Consider the following 17277-nt stretch of genomic DNA (forward strand, 5'->3'; position numbering starts at 1 on the left):
ATTGTTAAGGTTTCCCATTGATTCTTTATTTTGTTTACCCAAACAATCATATTATAAATTTAAATTTCGCGGAAATGCCTCGACAGTAAGTCTTTTCTTTAAAACGATCAAAATTTACCTTTTCAATATTAGGCATACGAGTAAATTTAGAATTTTGATGCAAATGATTAGCTATGCGATTTGGGGAGAAAAGCAAAGTGCAGGTTCATTGAAATTTAAGCAAACTCTTTAAGTATCGTTAAACACTTGACTTATACAACAAGCGACAATTTAACATGACCCTCAAAATGGTGGTCAATTGTATAGAACTTCGCCAAATCCGAGTCACTGGATTATGGTTATGGGGCATGGCCACTCGATTGATCGCCCAAGCAAAAATTAACTCCTACTTCTAGCTACTTAGCACATTGAGTGGCGACTAGTTGGCCAATTAATACATACAATATTTAATATTTACTCTCACTCTCTCACATATAGGTAAACATAATTCCACTGCAATTCCTCCAGCTCCAGCTCCGGCTCACGTACGTCTCGAAGTCGTTTTCGTAGTCGTTTGGGTTTTCGGTTATAAATAAAAGCCAATCGGTTTTGAGATTCACCATTTGAAATTCAACTGTCGGCGGGTGTGGAACATAAATATCTCTTCAGAAATAAAAAACCGAAACAAAATTACATAATTTCGATTGCCAAATTTAGCCTTAATCGGCCAGGATACAAATTGAGAACGAAATTGTGAATGTGAATTTTGAAGTGAAATGTTTGTGGAAAAATTGGTAAGTGACCAAGAAAAGTGAACTCTATTAAGGCCGAAAACAAAAACTATAGAAAGTCGTGAATATGATTTTACCAAAAATGATAATAAAAAAAAAAAAAAACACCTCATTATGTGTGCTTGTTACTCCATAGCACGTAGACTTAGGTTCCTCCACCTTCGATTGCACAAATCAACCGTTTTACGGCCACTCGGGCCGGGAACTGGAGATGGGTGTGCTGGAAATGGAAAGAAGAAAAATAAGAGACGATTATGATAATTTATAAAATTAGTGAGAAATATAATCATGTACATTTATTAGTGGGCAAGTGTCAATTGTTATACAAATATGCGACTTTTTTTTCTTTTCTTTGGATTCTGCATACTTAAATTCGTAGCCAATCGGCTGGATACGGCTAAAAGACCGATCCGATTGTCTCTATATATGTACCTACATATATAAATAAAAATGTGTATGGATGTGTGGGTGAGTTTTGTGATAAAGAGAGATGGCTGATCGGAAGCATATTGATATTGGCTTAACGCTTCAATGGTTAAGTTAGACAAATATTAACCCAAGAAGAACCTAAGCAAGTTTTGTGTGTGTATACACATATGCTGGCATATGTTCTCCTTGAAAGCCCCTAATTGCAAAATACTCGTACTCTCCCTCATTTTGCCCCCACCCCCTATCCATATCACACCAAGCAGGCGCGTGTGAAATCATTATATAGTCATTCATGTCAATATTCATGCTCAACGATAGTAACAGATTTTAGGCTCAAATCAACAAAAAGAATAGAAAAAAACAAAAAAAGAACAAAAAAAATATATTTTAGAATCTAGAAAATGTGGCAAATATGGAAGAAAGTGAATCCTAGGATGGGTATACAGATGGCCACTACCATGGCCAGACGCCATTTGGCCAAGGCCCAAGATCATAACAATTCGAATATGTGGAAGAAATTGACCTTTATGGTGGCCACACCAGCCATCGGCCTCTGCATGGTCAATGCCTTCGTTGTCCCCCATAAGAAAGTGGAGCCGGAGCCCTTTGTCAAGTACGAGCATTTGCGTCGTCGCACCAAACGCTTCCCTTGGGGCGATGGGAATCGTAGTCTGTTCCATAATGCCAAATTGAATGCTTTGCCCGATGGCTATGAGCATCAATAAGGATCACCTGGAAATGGAATATACATACATATAACCCTATATACATATCTTGTTTCTTTTTTGGGCTTGCGGGGAACCAATTGAAACCCAACAAAAACAAAATGGTTAATTTATATACTTAAACACGAAAGGTATGTGGTCTGCAGTTTTTTTTTCTTTTAGTTTTTCATTTTCAATCACAATTTCCTTTCCTAGAATTTTCTGTTTGTTTTGTTCTTTTTTTGGCGTTCTGATGTGCTAATGGGAGAATGCCATCTAAAGGATTAACCATTTAATGGACTGGGTATTTGCATTTCCTGTTTAAATTGTATCATTGTTTCGAAATTTTTGAGCAATCGTATATAAAAAAAAAAAAAGAAAAATCTATTACAAATTGTTTGAGTTCACTTGAAATAGAGTTGTGCCTATAGTCTACATCAGCTTGGAATTTTGAATACAACTAATTATTTCAAAATTTATACGAAGGATTTCATAAGTTTATAGTGTATTCAAAGAAATACATTAACCTTGGGATCAAAGATGTGGCGAAAGGTGGAACTATTCAGTGACCCTTTAACACTGTCGGAATGTCGTTAAAGTAATCGATTATATAAGCCTTACTTTGTACACAGTTCTGATTTTACTCCTAAACATTTCTCGATGACAACATAGTTTACTTTTGTATGGGCGTGGCCGATTTTCACTTTCTATTAATGAAAATCAGACAAAAATGTAATCACTTATTAACCTCGTTACTAATAAAAAGTAAGCAGCTTAGTAAACACTTGTACAGACCCTTGGGACCCTTGAATCGATGATGTTCTAAAGTGGTCAAAGCATTTAAAATGTTGTATTTGCTGACCCAAATCTTTTGGAGAAGGCCACATTAATAGAGCTAAGACTTACAGCAGGATACATATGCATATGTATTTTCATCGGTACTTAGATTATTGCCACTTATATTTTCATCAGTGCCTTTTAATTTTGGCGAAAGGTATATTCTTATTAGTCCATACAAAGCTGTTCGAAAAGCAGGAAGATTCAGTAAGAAACGGAGTGATTGGAAGATTGCCAGGATGGAAATTTTCTAGATATCCTTACTTGCAGACAAATCGCGTCGAAAGGCCATTCAAATGAAATTTCTCACTTCATTTCCCTTCATGGAAATGGGTTATACATTTAAAGCTTCTAATTAGATTATCCAATGTGCTCGAAATTGTATTTTCCTACCGAACTTAAGAGGCAGTAAACTCGAATGTAATATTTATATATATTTTTATTAAACAACAAAACTAACTACTCCACCAACAATATCAGTAGTAGAAGTGTCGAGACAAAGGAAAGGTTTAAGACTTGTTTTTGATAAATATTATCAACAAAATTTATTTTTGGTTTCCGTTCTTTGATTTCGAAGTCAATAAGTATTGAATAACCATATTCAACCATGTTGTAAATAGATTAAAAGACTGCAGATTTATAAGAAATTATATATATATATATATAACCATCTTTTTGACGGTTCCTTTTATAGTTTATTTATGTCCTTTTTTTCTAATTTTTAGGCGTCCGACTTTTCCTGTCTCAAACTAGCTCACTTTTATGATCAACAATAAAAACAACAATTTAAATATCGAATTAATCAATTGAAAATAACGATTAAATCAGGTTGAATTGGTTTTTGAATCCCGCAGTTTAGTTTACTTTTCCTTGATCAGAAATAAAACAACTCCAGAATGTTAATGAAATAAATTTTTTGTTTTGAGATAATATTAATTAATTAATTTTCAAATTTAGAAAGTTTTGAGAAGAAGTTCTGTGCTAAGGACGTGTTATGTCGGCTTATGAACTTATAGCTTTCTTACTAGGACCTTAACACAGAGCTCCTTCTCAGTTTAGACTGCTTTATCTCATAATCGGGCTGCGTTGCTTTCCTACCAAATTCGTTTGGAAAACAAATTTTGAAAAGAAATCAAAAGAAGATTCTACAACAAAATGAATCCACGAATGGCAAATATCTAAGGAATGCCAATATTAAATTGCGATTCATTGAACCGATAAAAAATTTCAAACTCTCAGTATGTTCTAACCATTTAAAAGAAAAAATAGGATAAAATGGAATTACTGGCACTTTAAAATATTTAGCAGAAAAAATGCAAAAGATAATGTAAATATTTCATGAAAAGGAAGAAAATAAATAAGTCTAGTCACAGACAAAATGTTTCTTCTTTAAATTCATCTTTTTTAAATAAAGTCTTTTCCATAATGAAGAGGCGCTTCCACTTCACGAGAAGTGTCTAAGAGTGTTAGCCTTTTTGTAAAAGATTCAGTCATTAACTGATGTCATGAATTAGTTCTTGAATAAAATAAAGAAACTGTATCGGAAGGGCAATTAGGAAGTTATTTTGGAGCTTGCTGGTTTATAATAAATGAGTAATTATGACTTAAATAGCATAGTTAATTGAAAAATTCTTGTACCTTTTATTAGAGATAACGAGAAATATAAACAGGAAAGATAATTTAGATAGTCTCGTTTTATATAGCTCCATCAGTGATATGAATTGGGTAACTTTTATTTAAGTTATTTCAATTTTGTTTTCTGTTATACCCAAATAATAATAATAATAATGATTTTCACAACTAAAATGTGACTTTTTTTTTTTACGACTCAAACGTGTGCAATTGACCCTGACTTTTTGTTTGAAAATAAAAAAAAAAGTGACGAAGAGATGTTGTTTGTTGTTACTTTTGACAGCAGTCGGTTGGCGGTTCATGGGATACTCAGATACTCAGTATCTGTATCTCATTATTTTCACTTTTAGTTCAGAATCGAACAAAGCCCCAAATGAGAAAAAGGTCCAATACATACTTTTGTTTCGGTTTTTGTTTTCTCGGTTTGGTTTGGTTTGCTTTGCCTTTGGTAGATCATCAACATTGGCATCATCATCATTTGTCATCCTGTCGCAAAGGTGTTGCACTTGTTGGAAAAAAAAAACAAAACCCCAAAGTCAGATCCAAATTCACGTACACCAGAAAGGCAAACCAAGAGAGCAGAGTCTTAGGTGTTGAATTGAGATAACCTAGGTTAAGTGGCAACTCATTTAATCGGCCATTAAAAATCATGCTCATATATTTATTTACAAATTTATAAATATTAGATAGATCGACCATACGACATGTTGTCCCAACTAATTTACACTTTCAATGGAGGTTTGGGAATTGGGTTTGGTTTTTTGGATTTAAATTTGGTTTTAAGCTTGGAATATGATGGGAAGAGTATGTAGGGGTGTGTGTGCGTGTGTCCCTCTGTGTGTGTGTGTGTGTGTGTTTAACAATTACTTACGACACAAAGTTACCCCCGACTTTAGTTGGTTGTTGTTTATACTCAACACATCGTTGATCGTCGCATATGACGTTGTCCATTTAATTAGATTCACAGATATATATATGTGGATATTGCTATTTACCTATAGATGAACATATATATGTAGATATATATATACCATGCGAATAGTTACAACTGGCTATGGAGCCGCATTTGTTCGAGCGCAATTAAAATGAAGTGCGTTTAAAGGGTCATTTACGGGGTCTGGGTTACCCAAACAAAAATTCGAGACAAACAACTTAACTGGCCCCTCTCCCTTTCCCACAGCTTCAACGGGCCACCAAGTCGGAGCTATGCACTGTGTTGGCTCTTATCCTAGTCAGTTTGAGTGTGTACAGATTCTATGCACATCTACAAACCTATCTCAGATCAGTTCTTCTATCACTGCGTCTATCGGGTCCACCCACATTGCCCTTTCTGGGCAATTGTATGCTCATCAAGGAGAAGGACTGTAAGAATCACTAAAATAATAGAAATGTGATTGTTTTTAATCTTTATTTTTAACTTTCAGTAATGCGCAAACGTGCCGCCAAGGCTTTTGATTTATATGGCTCTCTTATACGTATATGGGTCTTGTTATTTCCCTTTTTTGTGGTCCTTCAGCCAGAGGACTTACAGGTTATTCTCTCCTCAAAAAAGCATACGAACAAAGTGTTCTTCTACAGGCTGATGCACAATTTTCTGGGAGATGGCCTCATCACAAGCAGCGGCAGCAAATGGAGCAATCATCGAAAACTCATTCAACCGGCTTTCCATCTCAGTTTGTTGGGCAAGTTCATTGATACCTTCGTAGATGCCTCTCAGTCGTTGTACGAGCATCTGGATGATGCTGCAGCCGTGGGCAGTGATCTTAACATAGCCAAATATGTCAACAATTGTGTGCTGAACATATTAAATGGTAAGTCAAACTTCTTCCTGTAAATAGATTGCAATTGAAAGATGAATCAGGCGCCATCCCATTGCCCATGCTTACAAACCTTTCTTTGCCGGACTTGTTAAATAGATTTCAGTTTTTTATTAGTTTAAAGTGCGCTGAGTCCTTAATCGTGCAAGATATATTAAATTTTAATCAAACATCCATAAAATTTTAATGATCAAATCTTGCATTTAAGCCAGCTTGAGATCAATCTTCCGAAGAAAACTATTTCATGGACAGCCCAAGAAACTTATAAGGTTATCAAAGCTAATGCTTAATGATTAATTCCCAACCAGATATAGCCTTGAAGATATAGTACATCTGATTCTTTTAAAAACGGATTCTTCTGGATTTGACTATATATGATATCCGAAGTTCAACTTAGTAGAGATTAGCAAAACACAACCAAAATCAAAGGGAATAAAAAGGTTTTTGAGTCACAAGTTTTTGTTTTTTGTTAATACGAACTTATCTATGGGCAAACGGACTCGGATATAATGTCAATTTTATATGTCAAATGAAGTTAAGACTTGGTCAAAGACTATTATACGCACAGTTTGGAAATTTGTATAAAATTTTGGGGATAAAACAGTGTAGAAATCTAGCTCTTATAGTTTCCAGGGTGGCAGATTCTTGGGAACTCAATGTTCCTAAAGTAAAAACGTCCTTGAAGGCTACCCGTAGGAATATTCGAATATACGAATACATTAATTGTAGAAATTTCCTTCTTATAAAGTGAAAATATTCTTTTACTCAATGTCAGCCCAATTTTATAGTATCCTCTGCAAGGATATAAAAAAGGAACGTAACAATGGACATTTTGTTATAAATTTTGGGATTAGCCCGTTTCTCTTGGTACAAATAATTTTGGTCATATTTATACAATTTAAAAATTGGAACAAATTTATTTAAATTATACATTCAATTAAAATCGAAATTGGCCATGCGAGAAAGATCTCCCCATTTCCTATTTCTTGGGCAACATTTTCAAGCATTCGGCCAAATCTACCTCAGTTTGGATTAGTTGGATTATCGATTCACTCAACTGAGTTTGAGAGTTTTCTAACTTTTCCTTTAAGGATGAAACCTCTGAATTCAATTCGTTAATTTGATTGCTATAATGGTTTTCTTTAGCCTGATTTTGTTGTAACTGCTTTCTTTGGGTCTCAACTTCTTTTTTCGATTCATCTAAATTTATTTCTTTTCTCTCTAAATCCTCTTTTAGATTCTCTATTTCTCCTTTTAATTTCGTTATAAGCTGATTTTGTTTATTTCTGGCCTTCTCCGACTTGTTCCCCTCTTTCTTATCTGTCAAGATTTGTTCAATTTTATTTTTTAAATTATATTGTTCAACTAAGCTTTCTTGTGCTTGACGTTGCAAATTTTCTAAACCTTCCTTAAATTGTTCAGCTAGTTTAATATTTTGTTTCATAATTATATTACGTAAGTCCTTAACTGCTTTACTTAGTTGACCATTATCCCTCTCTGAATAGTTTTGTTCGAGTTTCTTGTTTTTCTCCTGTAAATCGACTATATATCCTAGGGCGAGTTTCATGGACTTGTGGCAATATGATGCACAGAGATCTTCCTCTTCGTTTAAGAATCCGCACTCCTGAATAATTTATGGATTTATCATTTAGATTGAACTTCACTTTTTACTATTCCACTCACCCCATGGTCGTCGGGTATTAAAGAGCTGGTTGAGATTACTTGCTTGAATCCGAGGAGGAGAAAAATGCCACAAAGGGGGAGGACACTTTTTAGATTCATTTTGGAAAGTTTGGTATTACTTTCACTTTAGATGTCTCAAAATGCAATGATTTAAGCCTAGAAATAATCATTGAATATATATATTTTCAGAGCCGGAGATTGGCGGGTGCCGTGATAAGAATTTATTGTTATCAATATTTAGTACGATTTGTGTGTTTGCTTTTTACCATTGACAAAAATATTTCAAAACATTTGCATCTTATCTTGGTTGTAGGAACCGAGTATTCATAAACATACGAGGGTGGTCCGATAAGTACTTAACCTCACCGCCCGGTGGCGCCACTATGACAGGAAAAGTTTATTATCGAGGACACGTTCGCGTGTAATGTAAAACGAGCAATATCGCTCCTTGATTCGATTATTGTTTTTGGAATGGAAATCGCGAACTGAAATCAAAGAGCGGTGGGTGACTCTTCTTCTTCGATGGCCACCGTCAAATATTGGCTCAACGAGTTTAAAAGCAATCAGAAGGAGTTTTTGCGTCTTTTTGTAACCGTCGACGAAACTTGGATCCACTGGTACACACCAGAGACCAAGGAATCTGCTCCGAAGAAAGCGAAGACTGTCCTATCAGCCGGAAAGGGATTCACAAAGTGTGATCTACATCGACTACCTGGAGAAAGGAAGAACAGTCACATGGGCCTACTATGCTAAATTACTCACCCGATTCGACGCTGAATTAAAAAAAAGGGGCTCAATTTGGCGAAGGAAAAAGTGACAATGCACCGGCTTACACCTCCGCCGTCGACATGGCCAAATTGGTCGAATTGGGATGCGAACTGCTGGCCCATCCACCATATTCTTAAGATTTGGCCCCACGCGGCTTCTTTTTGTTTCTAAACTTGAAAAAGTCACTCGACGGGCAGAATTTTGTGTCGAATGAGGCAATTATCGCCGCCACGGAGGCCCATTTTTCAGACTTTGAGAAAACTTATTTCTCAGACGGGTTAAAAAAGTTGGAGCATCGCTGGATCAAGTGTATCAACCTTAAAGGAGACTATGTTGAAATTTTCGTTCTTCATTTGTTGGCTAAGTACTTATCGGACTGCCCCCTTACATACATATCTTCAAAACATGAACATTATATGTCGATTTCGTATTTATTATTCTATTCTAAATCGACGTTCTACTAAAGAGCTACCTCTGCTCCAATTTTAGACTCCTATATTTAATCTGTTCAGAGTCTTTTTTTCCCTTTCTGAAACCGTCTTTATTCTTCTATTTAGATTCATAATTGGAGCAACTAAAAAAAGGGTTCAAAAAAGGGAACCAAATGTGCAAAACCGTTCCACAATGTTCTCGTCCATTAATTAACTCGCTTTTCTTTCTCATCTTTCAGAGGCTGTTTTGGGTGTGCCAATACGTAAAAAGAATCAAGAATTAGTGGATATGGAGGAATCACCTTTTCGTCAGGGTAAACTCATGATACCCACTCGGTTCGCCAATCCCTGGTTGCTTTGGGATGGACTCTATCATTGGACTAAATTGGCCAATGATGAATTGAATCAGAAGAAGCGTTTGAATGATTTCACCCGCCAGATGATCAAGCGACGTCGTGAAATTATGGCCAATTGCGGCAACAACAACACAGATGAACGCAAATGTCTACTCGACTACATGATTGAGATATCGGAAAGTAATCCCGATTTCACCGAAGAGGATATAGTCAATGAGGCCTGCACATTCATGCTGGCTGGCCAGGATTCAGTTGGTGCTGCTGTAGCTTTTACGATATTCCTGCTGGCCCAGAATCCCGAGTGTCAGGAGAAATGCTGCGAGGAGCTGGAACGAATTTTCGATTATACGAATCGAGCACCGAGTATGAGTGATCTGAGGGAAATGCGCTATATGGAAATGTGCATCAAGGAGTCCCTTCGCTTGTATCCCAGTGTACCGTTAATTGCTCGCAAATTGGGCGAGGAGGTAAGCCTTAATGGCGGTGCCTACACTCTGCCAGCCGGTAGTAATGTATTCATTTGCCCCTATGCCACTCACCGCTTGGCTCACATCTATCCGGAGCCTGAGAAATTTATGCCCGAACGTTTCTCACCGGAAAATGCCGAGCATCGTCATCCGTACGCCTTCTTACCATTTAGCGCCGGACCGCGTTATTGTATTGGCAACCGTTTTGCCATCTTGGAGATTAAGACAATTGTGTCGAGATTGTTGCGTAGCTACCAATTGTTGCCAGTGCCCGGTAGGACGACCTTCGAGGCCACTTTCCGCATCACTCTTCGAGCCTCTGGTGGCCTGTGGGTCAGACTGAAGCCACGAGAACATCCCATAACCCATACAAACAGCAAAAATGAAATGGAAATATTCTAATTATTTTCTTTTTAGGCGGGGAGGGGAGAAATTCGTTACATTAACTTTAATTAGTATGGTAATATATATAGTAGATAATATGTATATCAACTGATGCAATAATAATTTAAGTATCCTTAGTGCCTAAGTGCCCAAGACCGGGGTATCGCTGCCTCGGGTGCATCTGATCAATCTATTATGTGGTTGTGCATATTCGAGTGTTTTTTCATCGTTAAGTGGGGTTTTCATATTTGTTTTAAAAAATAAAATAAAGTTAAGTCTAGGACGTGATATGCTTCGTTTCGTTGAATCTATTGATGAGTCTTCGTGCACGTGACTCATGGACACTGCCATCAGTATGCGATGGATTCGTTTGCTTCCCATTGAGACGCTGCGAGCTGGCCAGTGTGTGCTGCTGGGCAAGTCTCTGAGTTGTCTCCAGGACACGTTGGCTCATCAGCCGCGTTGGCGTTGCACTGCGCTGGGGCGATGGCGAGCCGGGCATAGAGCGGGTTTGTTTGCCACTGACAGTGGCTTCTATAAGAAAAAGGGACGGAAAATAGTATGAATAAAAATTCTCAGACTTAGCTAATGGTTTATTTGGATTACTTGGCTGCAGATGACCCACACTCGCTACTTTGGCGATTTTATGGGGCTCATTGTGTTTAAGCTTTAATTGGTTAGCAGCGGGAGCAGCAGCAGCAGCTGTGGTAAGTGGAGCTACGGCATCTGGAGGGGGTGATTGAAATTTATCCTTCAATTGGGATACCTTCAGCTTACATTCACTCATCGGTTTGGGTTGGGGTTTTGGTTTCTCTCGCGTACAGCTATCCTCTAGAGATTTTTTACGCATTTTAATGGTATTGGTGAAATCGGAACGCATTATGGCCTCACCCTTGGTGGGCAACTCGAGTGTGGATGCCGCCTCCATTTCACCCTCTCCCAGACTGCAGCTGGCCTTGGCAATTTGCTCGAGTTTCGTTTTGGCCAATGAGAGGAGCAATGTTTCCTGTGTGCCCAGACTGCAATTGGAGCATTCACTGTATCCAGAGTCACTGCGTTCGCTGCATTGGGACTTATCGCGCAAACGCAAGGCGGTATGACGCTTCTCCAGATGCGTTGGCATATCCACACTGAAGTCATCTTCCTCCTCATGGAGGGAAGCCATTTGCGAGCTGGCGCTGCCGCTGACAGCTGTCACATTTAGCATACCCAAACCGGATATCGATATCGAAGGTCGTGGACTATTCAAGGCTCCCATAGCGATGGCGGAATTCCTTCTCGAAGCGGATAGCGTGGCCATGCGACCCAAAGCACGTATAGCATTGCCGGTTTTCTGATTAAGCAATAAGCAGCGGGAAATTAGGCAAAAGCAGCAGGTTAGTCTAAGTCTGGTTTACTTGCGTAAAAAAAGTTCACTAAATTACTTAATCACTCATTTTCTTGTTCACTTCTTAACTCTAACTAAATGAACTCTTTTCTATATAAATTATGAGCTCTATCTTTCTACGATAGTTTTCAAATTAATGTGCAAGTGGATGCAGACTCAAAGAACTCAAAAAATAATAGAATCCTATTTTAATCCCCTTTCTGATTAAATACTCATAAATGAGATGGTTCTCCAAAGACAAATAAGTCCTAAGTCGGGTGAAAATGGTGCCTACATAAACGACTATAAGAATCACATTTGGATCCAGAGCGATTCTTTTTCAAATCGTATTTTGAATTAGTAGTAATACTATTTAACTCAATAAGGAGCTTAAATTAAACTCATAAATGTGATTTCTGTTAAAACAATCTTTCGAATGCTGGTTGGAGAAGAACCGATCAAGGGAGTTGAGCGGATCAACATGAACATGTGAGCAAATGAGCGAGTGAGTAAATGAACTTGTTCATTCACTAAAAAGTGAGACAGAGAACACAACTAACTAGAAAATCGTATTCTCTCTCTCTCCTTCTGTCCACTTACCTGCCACTTGCGGCGTATGATGAACTTCTTCAGCTTGTCGGTGCAGATTTTGTTATTACTCATGGTATTGTCATCATATCGCTGCTTTAACCATTTGGATTCTAGACATTCTCGAGCTGTTAGACGATCCTCCTTGCGATGAACCAACAACTGGGATATGAAATCTTTGGCCTCCTGTGAACTACAAATAAAAGCAAGGATAAATATCCACTTCGAATCTTTGGATTAAGTTTCCCACTTACACGCAATCAAAGGCATCATCATCGTAGTCATAATCCGCTCGAGTGATATTCGAAAAGGTTTCCACATCAGAGTCACCCATAAAAGGCGAAAGGCCAGAGAGTCTACAAAGGGCAAACAAATTAAAATCTCTTATGATCGCTTCTCATTCCTCACTCACAGTACGTAACAGATGACGCCTACGCTCCACATATCGGACTGAAAATCGATGGGCTCATAGCCAATTATCTCGGGGGGTATAAATTCAGGGGTACCGAAAAGTACTCGAGTCGGTGCCTTTGTATCCAGTCGTTGGGCCAGACCAAAGTCAATGATTTTAATTTGATGACTCGTCCGTGTGTGGCACATTATATTCTCGGGCTTGAGATCCAAATGGACTACACTCTGGCTATGCATGTAGGCAACACCTTCGCACACTTGACGCAAAAACAAAATGCAATCCATTTCGGTTAAGGTAAAATCATCGGCCACAACGCGCTCGAAGAGTTCGCCTCCAGTTATGTATTCCATTACCATGACAATTTCCCGTTGACTCTCAAATGATGCAGCCAGCTGAAGTAATTTTGGATGCTGCAGGGAACGCATTATGGAAATCTCATCGAGAACCTTTTGACGATCTCTCGCTTTAATGCATTTGATCACTTTGGCGGCTAAAAGCTGCTCGGGCTGATTGCGTTCCTGCACCTTGTAGACAACACCGAAACGTCCTTTGCCCAATTCTTCAATGATTTCGAAACGCGATTTGAAATCTCCGCCGGATTGTACACATGGGACTACCCGATCGGGTGTCGAATCTCGTTCTCTCCAACTACTTCCTGTGATCTGAACCCATTCGCTTGGCTGGCTGGGTGGACTCAGGCCGTGGATATTCTCGGCTCTTACGCGGAATCTGTATTGCAAATGGGGTTGAAGATTCTTAACCGTATAGGCCAGAGAGTCCACAACACTGGCTACCTGTTGCCACGTCGATGATGCCATGGCATTTTCCATGCTATCACAGTTCTCCTGCATCTCAATGCTGTGAAAAAACGAGAGAAATGAATGCAAAGGCCAACAAATTATAGAATTCCTAACGATTACTCACTTAAACCCGGTGATCATGCATCCGCCATCGTAGGGTGGACCACACCAGGCGACTGCCACGCGATCTGGTCCCAGGGAGACACTCGGCTGACCACTTGGCGGCTCTGGTGGACCTTCGACAGCAACTGAAGCGGCTGCTGCTTCCACACCGAAATCATTCATTATTTCCACTGTATATTTGCCGCTATCATCCGCCGTGATGTCCGTGATATAAAGCGTGGATTGCTGCGTTGTGGTACGTATGGTAACATGCGGGCCCTCCACAATGGCATGGGACTATAGGAGTGGGTGAAAAGAGGAGGAGATCTCTATATAGATTAACCTTCGTCAAAAGCAAAAACACGTATTTTGTACACAAGTTGCTTTTTTTGCAATTTGCGGTCAGACGTCAATACCGCAAACTGATCGTGACACAGTCTCCAAGACTGATCTCTGTCGCGTTCATGGAGAGAGAGCTAGATCTAATACCTAAACGTGCCCATAATGAGATGAAGATAGCTTTATTTATACCCAGTCATCTGTCATCTATGGGCTTATGACGTGAGATAAAGAAGTAAGTAATCCCTTGAGCTGGTTTTACCTTAATTGGGTCAGGCCCACAAAGATCTGGCATGGCCAAATTGGATGGAAACTTACCGCCTTATACCAAACGACCTTGGTTTGCCCTGGGTATGGCTCGAAACGTACGCTTAGTCGCACATTGCCACCTATCAGGGCGGTGCAATCTTCGGGGCACGTTAAAATGCAGCTTCTGTTGGTGGGTTGGGAGGCACAATTGTTGTTGTTGATGGGCAATACCAATAAACTTGTATAAGTGCGTGATGTAGGTGTACGTCTTCCTCCAATCCCTTCGCCACGCTGTGGATGTTTCACCTGCAGGCGTACCTCACCGCTTTGAGGCAGTTGCAAGTTCCGCATGCGCAGCAAACGAATGCCGTTCTCTGGATACGACTCCAACTAAAAAGAAGAAAGGGGAATGTATAAATAAGATCTTTCTCTTAATATGTATGTATATATGTATGTGGGCACAAGTGTGTCGTCGCTCTGAAGGTTGATCTAGAACTACTGCCATTGCGAAGAGAGAACACACACTTTAATTAATTGAGGCACCCGATTCTGACGATCGTGACAATGACACTTTAACGATCGCTCTCATTTTCATTGGAGCAAAACACAAAAGCGACAACTGTTTTACATGCGACGACGACGACGACGACCCAGAACCCCCCGACCCCACACTCTCCATCTCTTTCACTGTCTTCTTTCTCTTGGTCTATGTTTACATTCGTTTCTGTGTGTGTTAGGCATTGTTTAGGTATTTTATCTATATACACATGTAACCGATATCGATAGCAGTAGTTATGCCCGATCTTATCTAATTTTACCTGCGACATTTTGCCCTCTTCCTCAAGGGGGTCTCTACTATGTGTATGGTGTTGCGCCTTGCTTGAATGCCGCTGAGCGAATGATTTTTGACTTTTTTCTGTTTTTTAAGCTATACTTATTATTAATGCTTCTCCTCCGTTTGGTAACGTCGACGGCGACGCGACGCGTCACTGAAATCGTTTGGCATGCAGCTCACATTCATTGGTATTTTAAGTTTTTTGGATTCGTTTTTTGTTTTCAATTTTTATGTGTTATTATTATTGTTTTCTCTGGCATATATCAAGGTGTGAATGAGAGGCAGACCCGGCTGCTGGATTGGACCTGTACATGGAATGGAGTTGAAACTGGAGAGATTGTTTGCCTAAGGTGACAATGACAGAGACTGAGACAGAAACCGAGATCGAGACCGAGACCGAGACAGAAACCGAAACTGAGAAGTGGCAATGTGAAGAGCCGCCCAATTGGGGCCAAATCGCTCGAGGAGGAAACTTATGTAAATTTAAATGTCATTTGTTTTTAAATCTTATCAAAAGTGTTGAAAGGTATATTGGCTTACTCATCGAATATGGATCAAAAGAGACCAGGAAAAGCATTGGAATAGAAATTGTTTTAAATGAAGGTTACCAAGAGTAGAATTTATTTTTAAGCATTCAAAAAGCTTAAAAAAATTTCATACTTATTTCTTATCATATTTAAGTGGACTAAAGTGAAAATTTTTGATAAATTTATCTGTAAGTTCCAAATGAGAACAACTTCTCCTAGAAATATTAAATTTTAAACAATTAAACCTTTCTTAAATCGAAAAACAATAGCAGAACTAAAATTGGTAATAAAAGGAATTTAAATTCAACCAAAATAAAAAGGTGACAAAAACATAATTTAAATATTTTGACATATTAAATGATAATAATATTAACATTCTAATAATAATAACTGAATGTTTTTAGAATTTGTTTAAACTTTTAAAACTGAAAGTGTTTCTTTTGGAATAAATTAATAAGTTTATTAAAAAGGCTGAAATCTATGTAGACATAAAATGGGAATGAGTACCTCAAACTATTTTGGCTTGAATAAAAATTATTAATAAAATGTTTATAGATAAAAAAAAAGTGATAAAAAAAAAATTGTTCATTGTCGACCAGCAAAGAAATTAAATTAAATTTGTAATTAAAGAAATTTTATAGTGAGAAATAGCAATAACTTTTTCAATCCAATTTTTTTTACATAATTTTTGTAAAGTAAAATTAAGAAAATTAAACTTGTCTCGATTTTAAAATTGGGGCAATGTCCGGGAAACACAATTTATTTAAAAACCGAACAATTTTCAAAATTATTATTTTTCTTTAATTTTCTAAACTTTCAAAATATACCAGAAATAGCAATTTTTCAACGTTAATTATAGAAAATCTCTCTGATTTTGACTACTTTGCATAGACCTATAATCATACAAAAGTTTTCTTCATTCCACTCAAAGTTTCAACTCCATATGCTTATATTATCCTGACATAAAGAGAGCCTCACCATCCTAATAAAAATTCCAAAACTTTGTTCAAAAAATAAATTGGAATAGTAATAATTCAAAACAAAGGATCAAAAATAGGATAAAAATTCAATAAAGTTTCAAAAAGTTCAACAAAAATCATGAGAACTTGTAATTTTAAAAGAAATTATTTTAGAACGCATAAAAAAACGAAAGTTTCATAAATTTTGAAAGTTGTATCTTTCAATTAACTAGGGGAGAAAAAGTTATCACAATGAATTTATCTATCTTGGCATAGATAATTAAAATCTTGTTACCATAGAGACTTTATCTTATGAGTATAATCTTTCTATATCTTAGTCAGCATTACCAGCTGATGACGTGTGTTAATTAAAGGGCATTGAAAGTGCGTGATAACCACAAAAGTGAGTATTGGGAATTTCTGTATTTTTGGGCCTCATACTACTCACCGTCATGTTAAGTGAGTCATCTTCGATGAGTTTTCCATTGAGAAACCATTCGGCTTCCGCTTGGCAGGGATAGACGCGGGCATAGTAGACGGCCTCGCCACCCGCTCCACAGACCACTGGGAGAGGCGACTTGAGTACTTGTATGCTCTCTTCGGCATCGCTATCAGTCAGATCGCGTTCCAGCACACAAAGTTCGCCCCCGCTTGAGCAGTCGCAGCCGCAGTCGACGTCACTGCCGCCTGAGGCGGACTGGCTAAACACCTGACAGGTGTAGCACCCCGAATCAATATCGAAGGCATCGTTGATACGCAGGGCCAGTAAACCATTGCCATGATCGATGTAACTGTGTGTGAAAATTGTAATGAAAAAGTTTT

General features: G+C 38.1%; 3 protein-coding genes and 1 long non-coding RNA gene across 12 annotated transcripts in view; 3 read left to right on the forward strand and 1 right to left on the reverse strand.

Annotated features, from left to right (window-relative positions):
• Positions 1 to 613: 613 nt before the first annotated feature.
• Cyp4aa1 (Probable cytochrome P450 4aa1) lies at positions 614 to 10561 on the forward strand. Its single transcript, XM_068288587.1, has 4 exons — positions 614 to 773; positions 5553 to 5736; positions 5797 to 6183; positions 9311 to 10561. Exons 1-4 carry the CDS (start codon positions 756 to 758, stop codon positions 10294 to 10296), a joined length of 1575 nt encoding a protein of 524 aa, XP_068144688.1. The 5' UTR covers positions 614 to 755; the 3' UTR covers positions 10297 to 10561.
• On the forward strand, positions 1505 to 1965 carry COX6AL (Cytochrome c oxidase subunit 6A-like). Its single transcript, XM_068288590.1, has one exon. The coding sequence runs from the start codon at positions 1601 to 1603 to the stop codon at positions 1922 to 1924; it is 324 nt and encodes a 107-aa protein (XP_068144691.1). The 5' UTR covers positions 1505 to 1600; the 3' UTR covers positions 1925 to 1965.
• Positions 10278 to 17277, reverse strand: part of Strn-Mlck (Stretchin-Mlck) — a 29617-nt gene continuing 22617 nt past the window's right edge. For 5 of the 9 annotated variants that reach the window (XM_068288585.1, XM_068288574.1, XM_068288578.1 and 2 more), the window contains 7 exons: positions 16904 to 17246; positions 14204 to 14524; positions 13569 to 13843; positions 12645 to 13502; positions 12487 to 12588; positions 12245 to 12425; positions 10278 to 11611 (listed from right to left, as the gene is read on the reverse strand). In XM_068288585.1, coding sequence (XP_068144686.1) covers positions 10556 to 11611; positions 12245 to 12425; positions 12487 to 12588; positions 12645 to 13502; positions 13569 to 13843; positions 14204 to 14524; positions 16904 to 17246 — 3136 coding nt within the window. In that variant the 3' untranslated portion in view covers positions 10278 to 10555. Of the gene's footprint in view, positions 11612 to 12244; positions 12426 to 12486; positions 12589 to 12644; positions 13503 to 13568; positions 13844 to 14203; positions 14525 to 14952; positions 15074 to 16903; positions 17247 to 17277 lie in introns of those variants that run through there. The other 4 variants (XM_068288576.1, XM_068288575.1, XM_068288584.1 and 1 more) reach the window with 4 other exon arrangements.
• On the forward strand, positions 14961 to 15526 carry LOC137575864 (uncharacterized). Its single transcript, XR_011032251.1, has 3 exons — positions 14961 to 14995; positions 15063 to 15157; positions 15238 to 15526. It is a non-coding gene; the product is annotated as an uncharacterized lncRNA (long non-coding RNA).

This window comes from Drosophila tropicalis, unplaced genomic scaffold (assembly GCF_018151085.1).
Source record: "Drosophila tropicalis isolate 14030-0801.00 unplaced genomic scaffold, ASM1815108v1 contig_593, whole genome shotgun sequence".
Lineage (NCBI taxonomy): Eukaryota > Metazoa > Arthropoda > Insecta > Diptera > Drosophilidae > Drosophila > Drosophila tropicalis.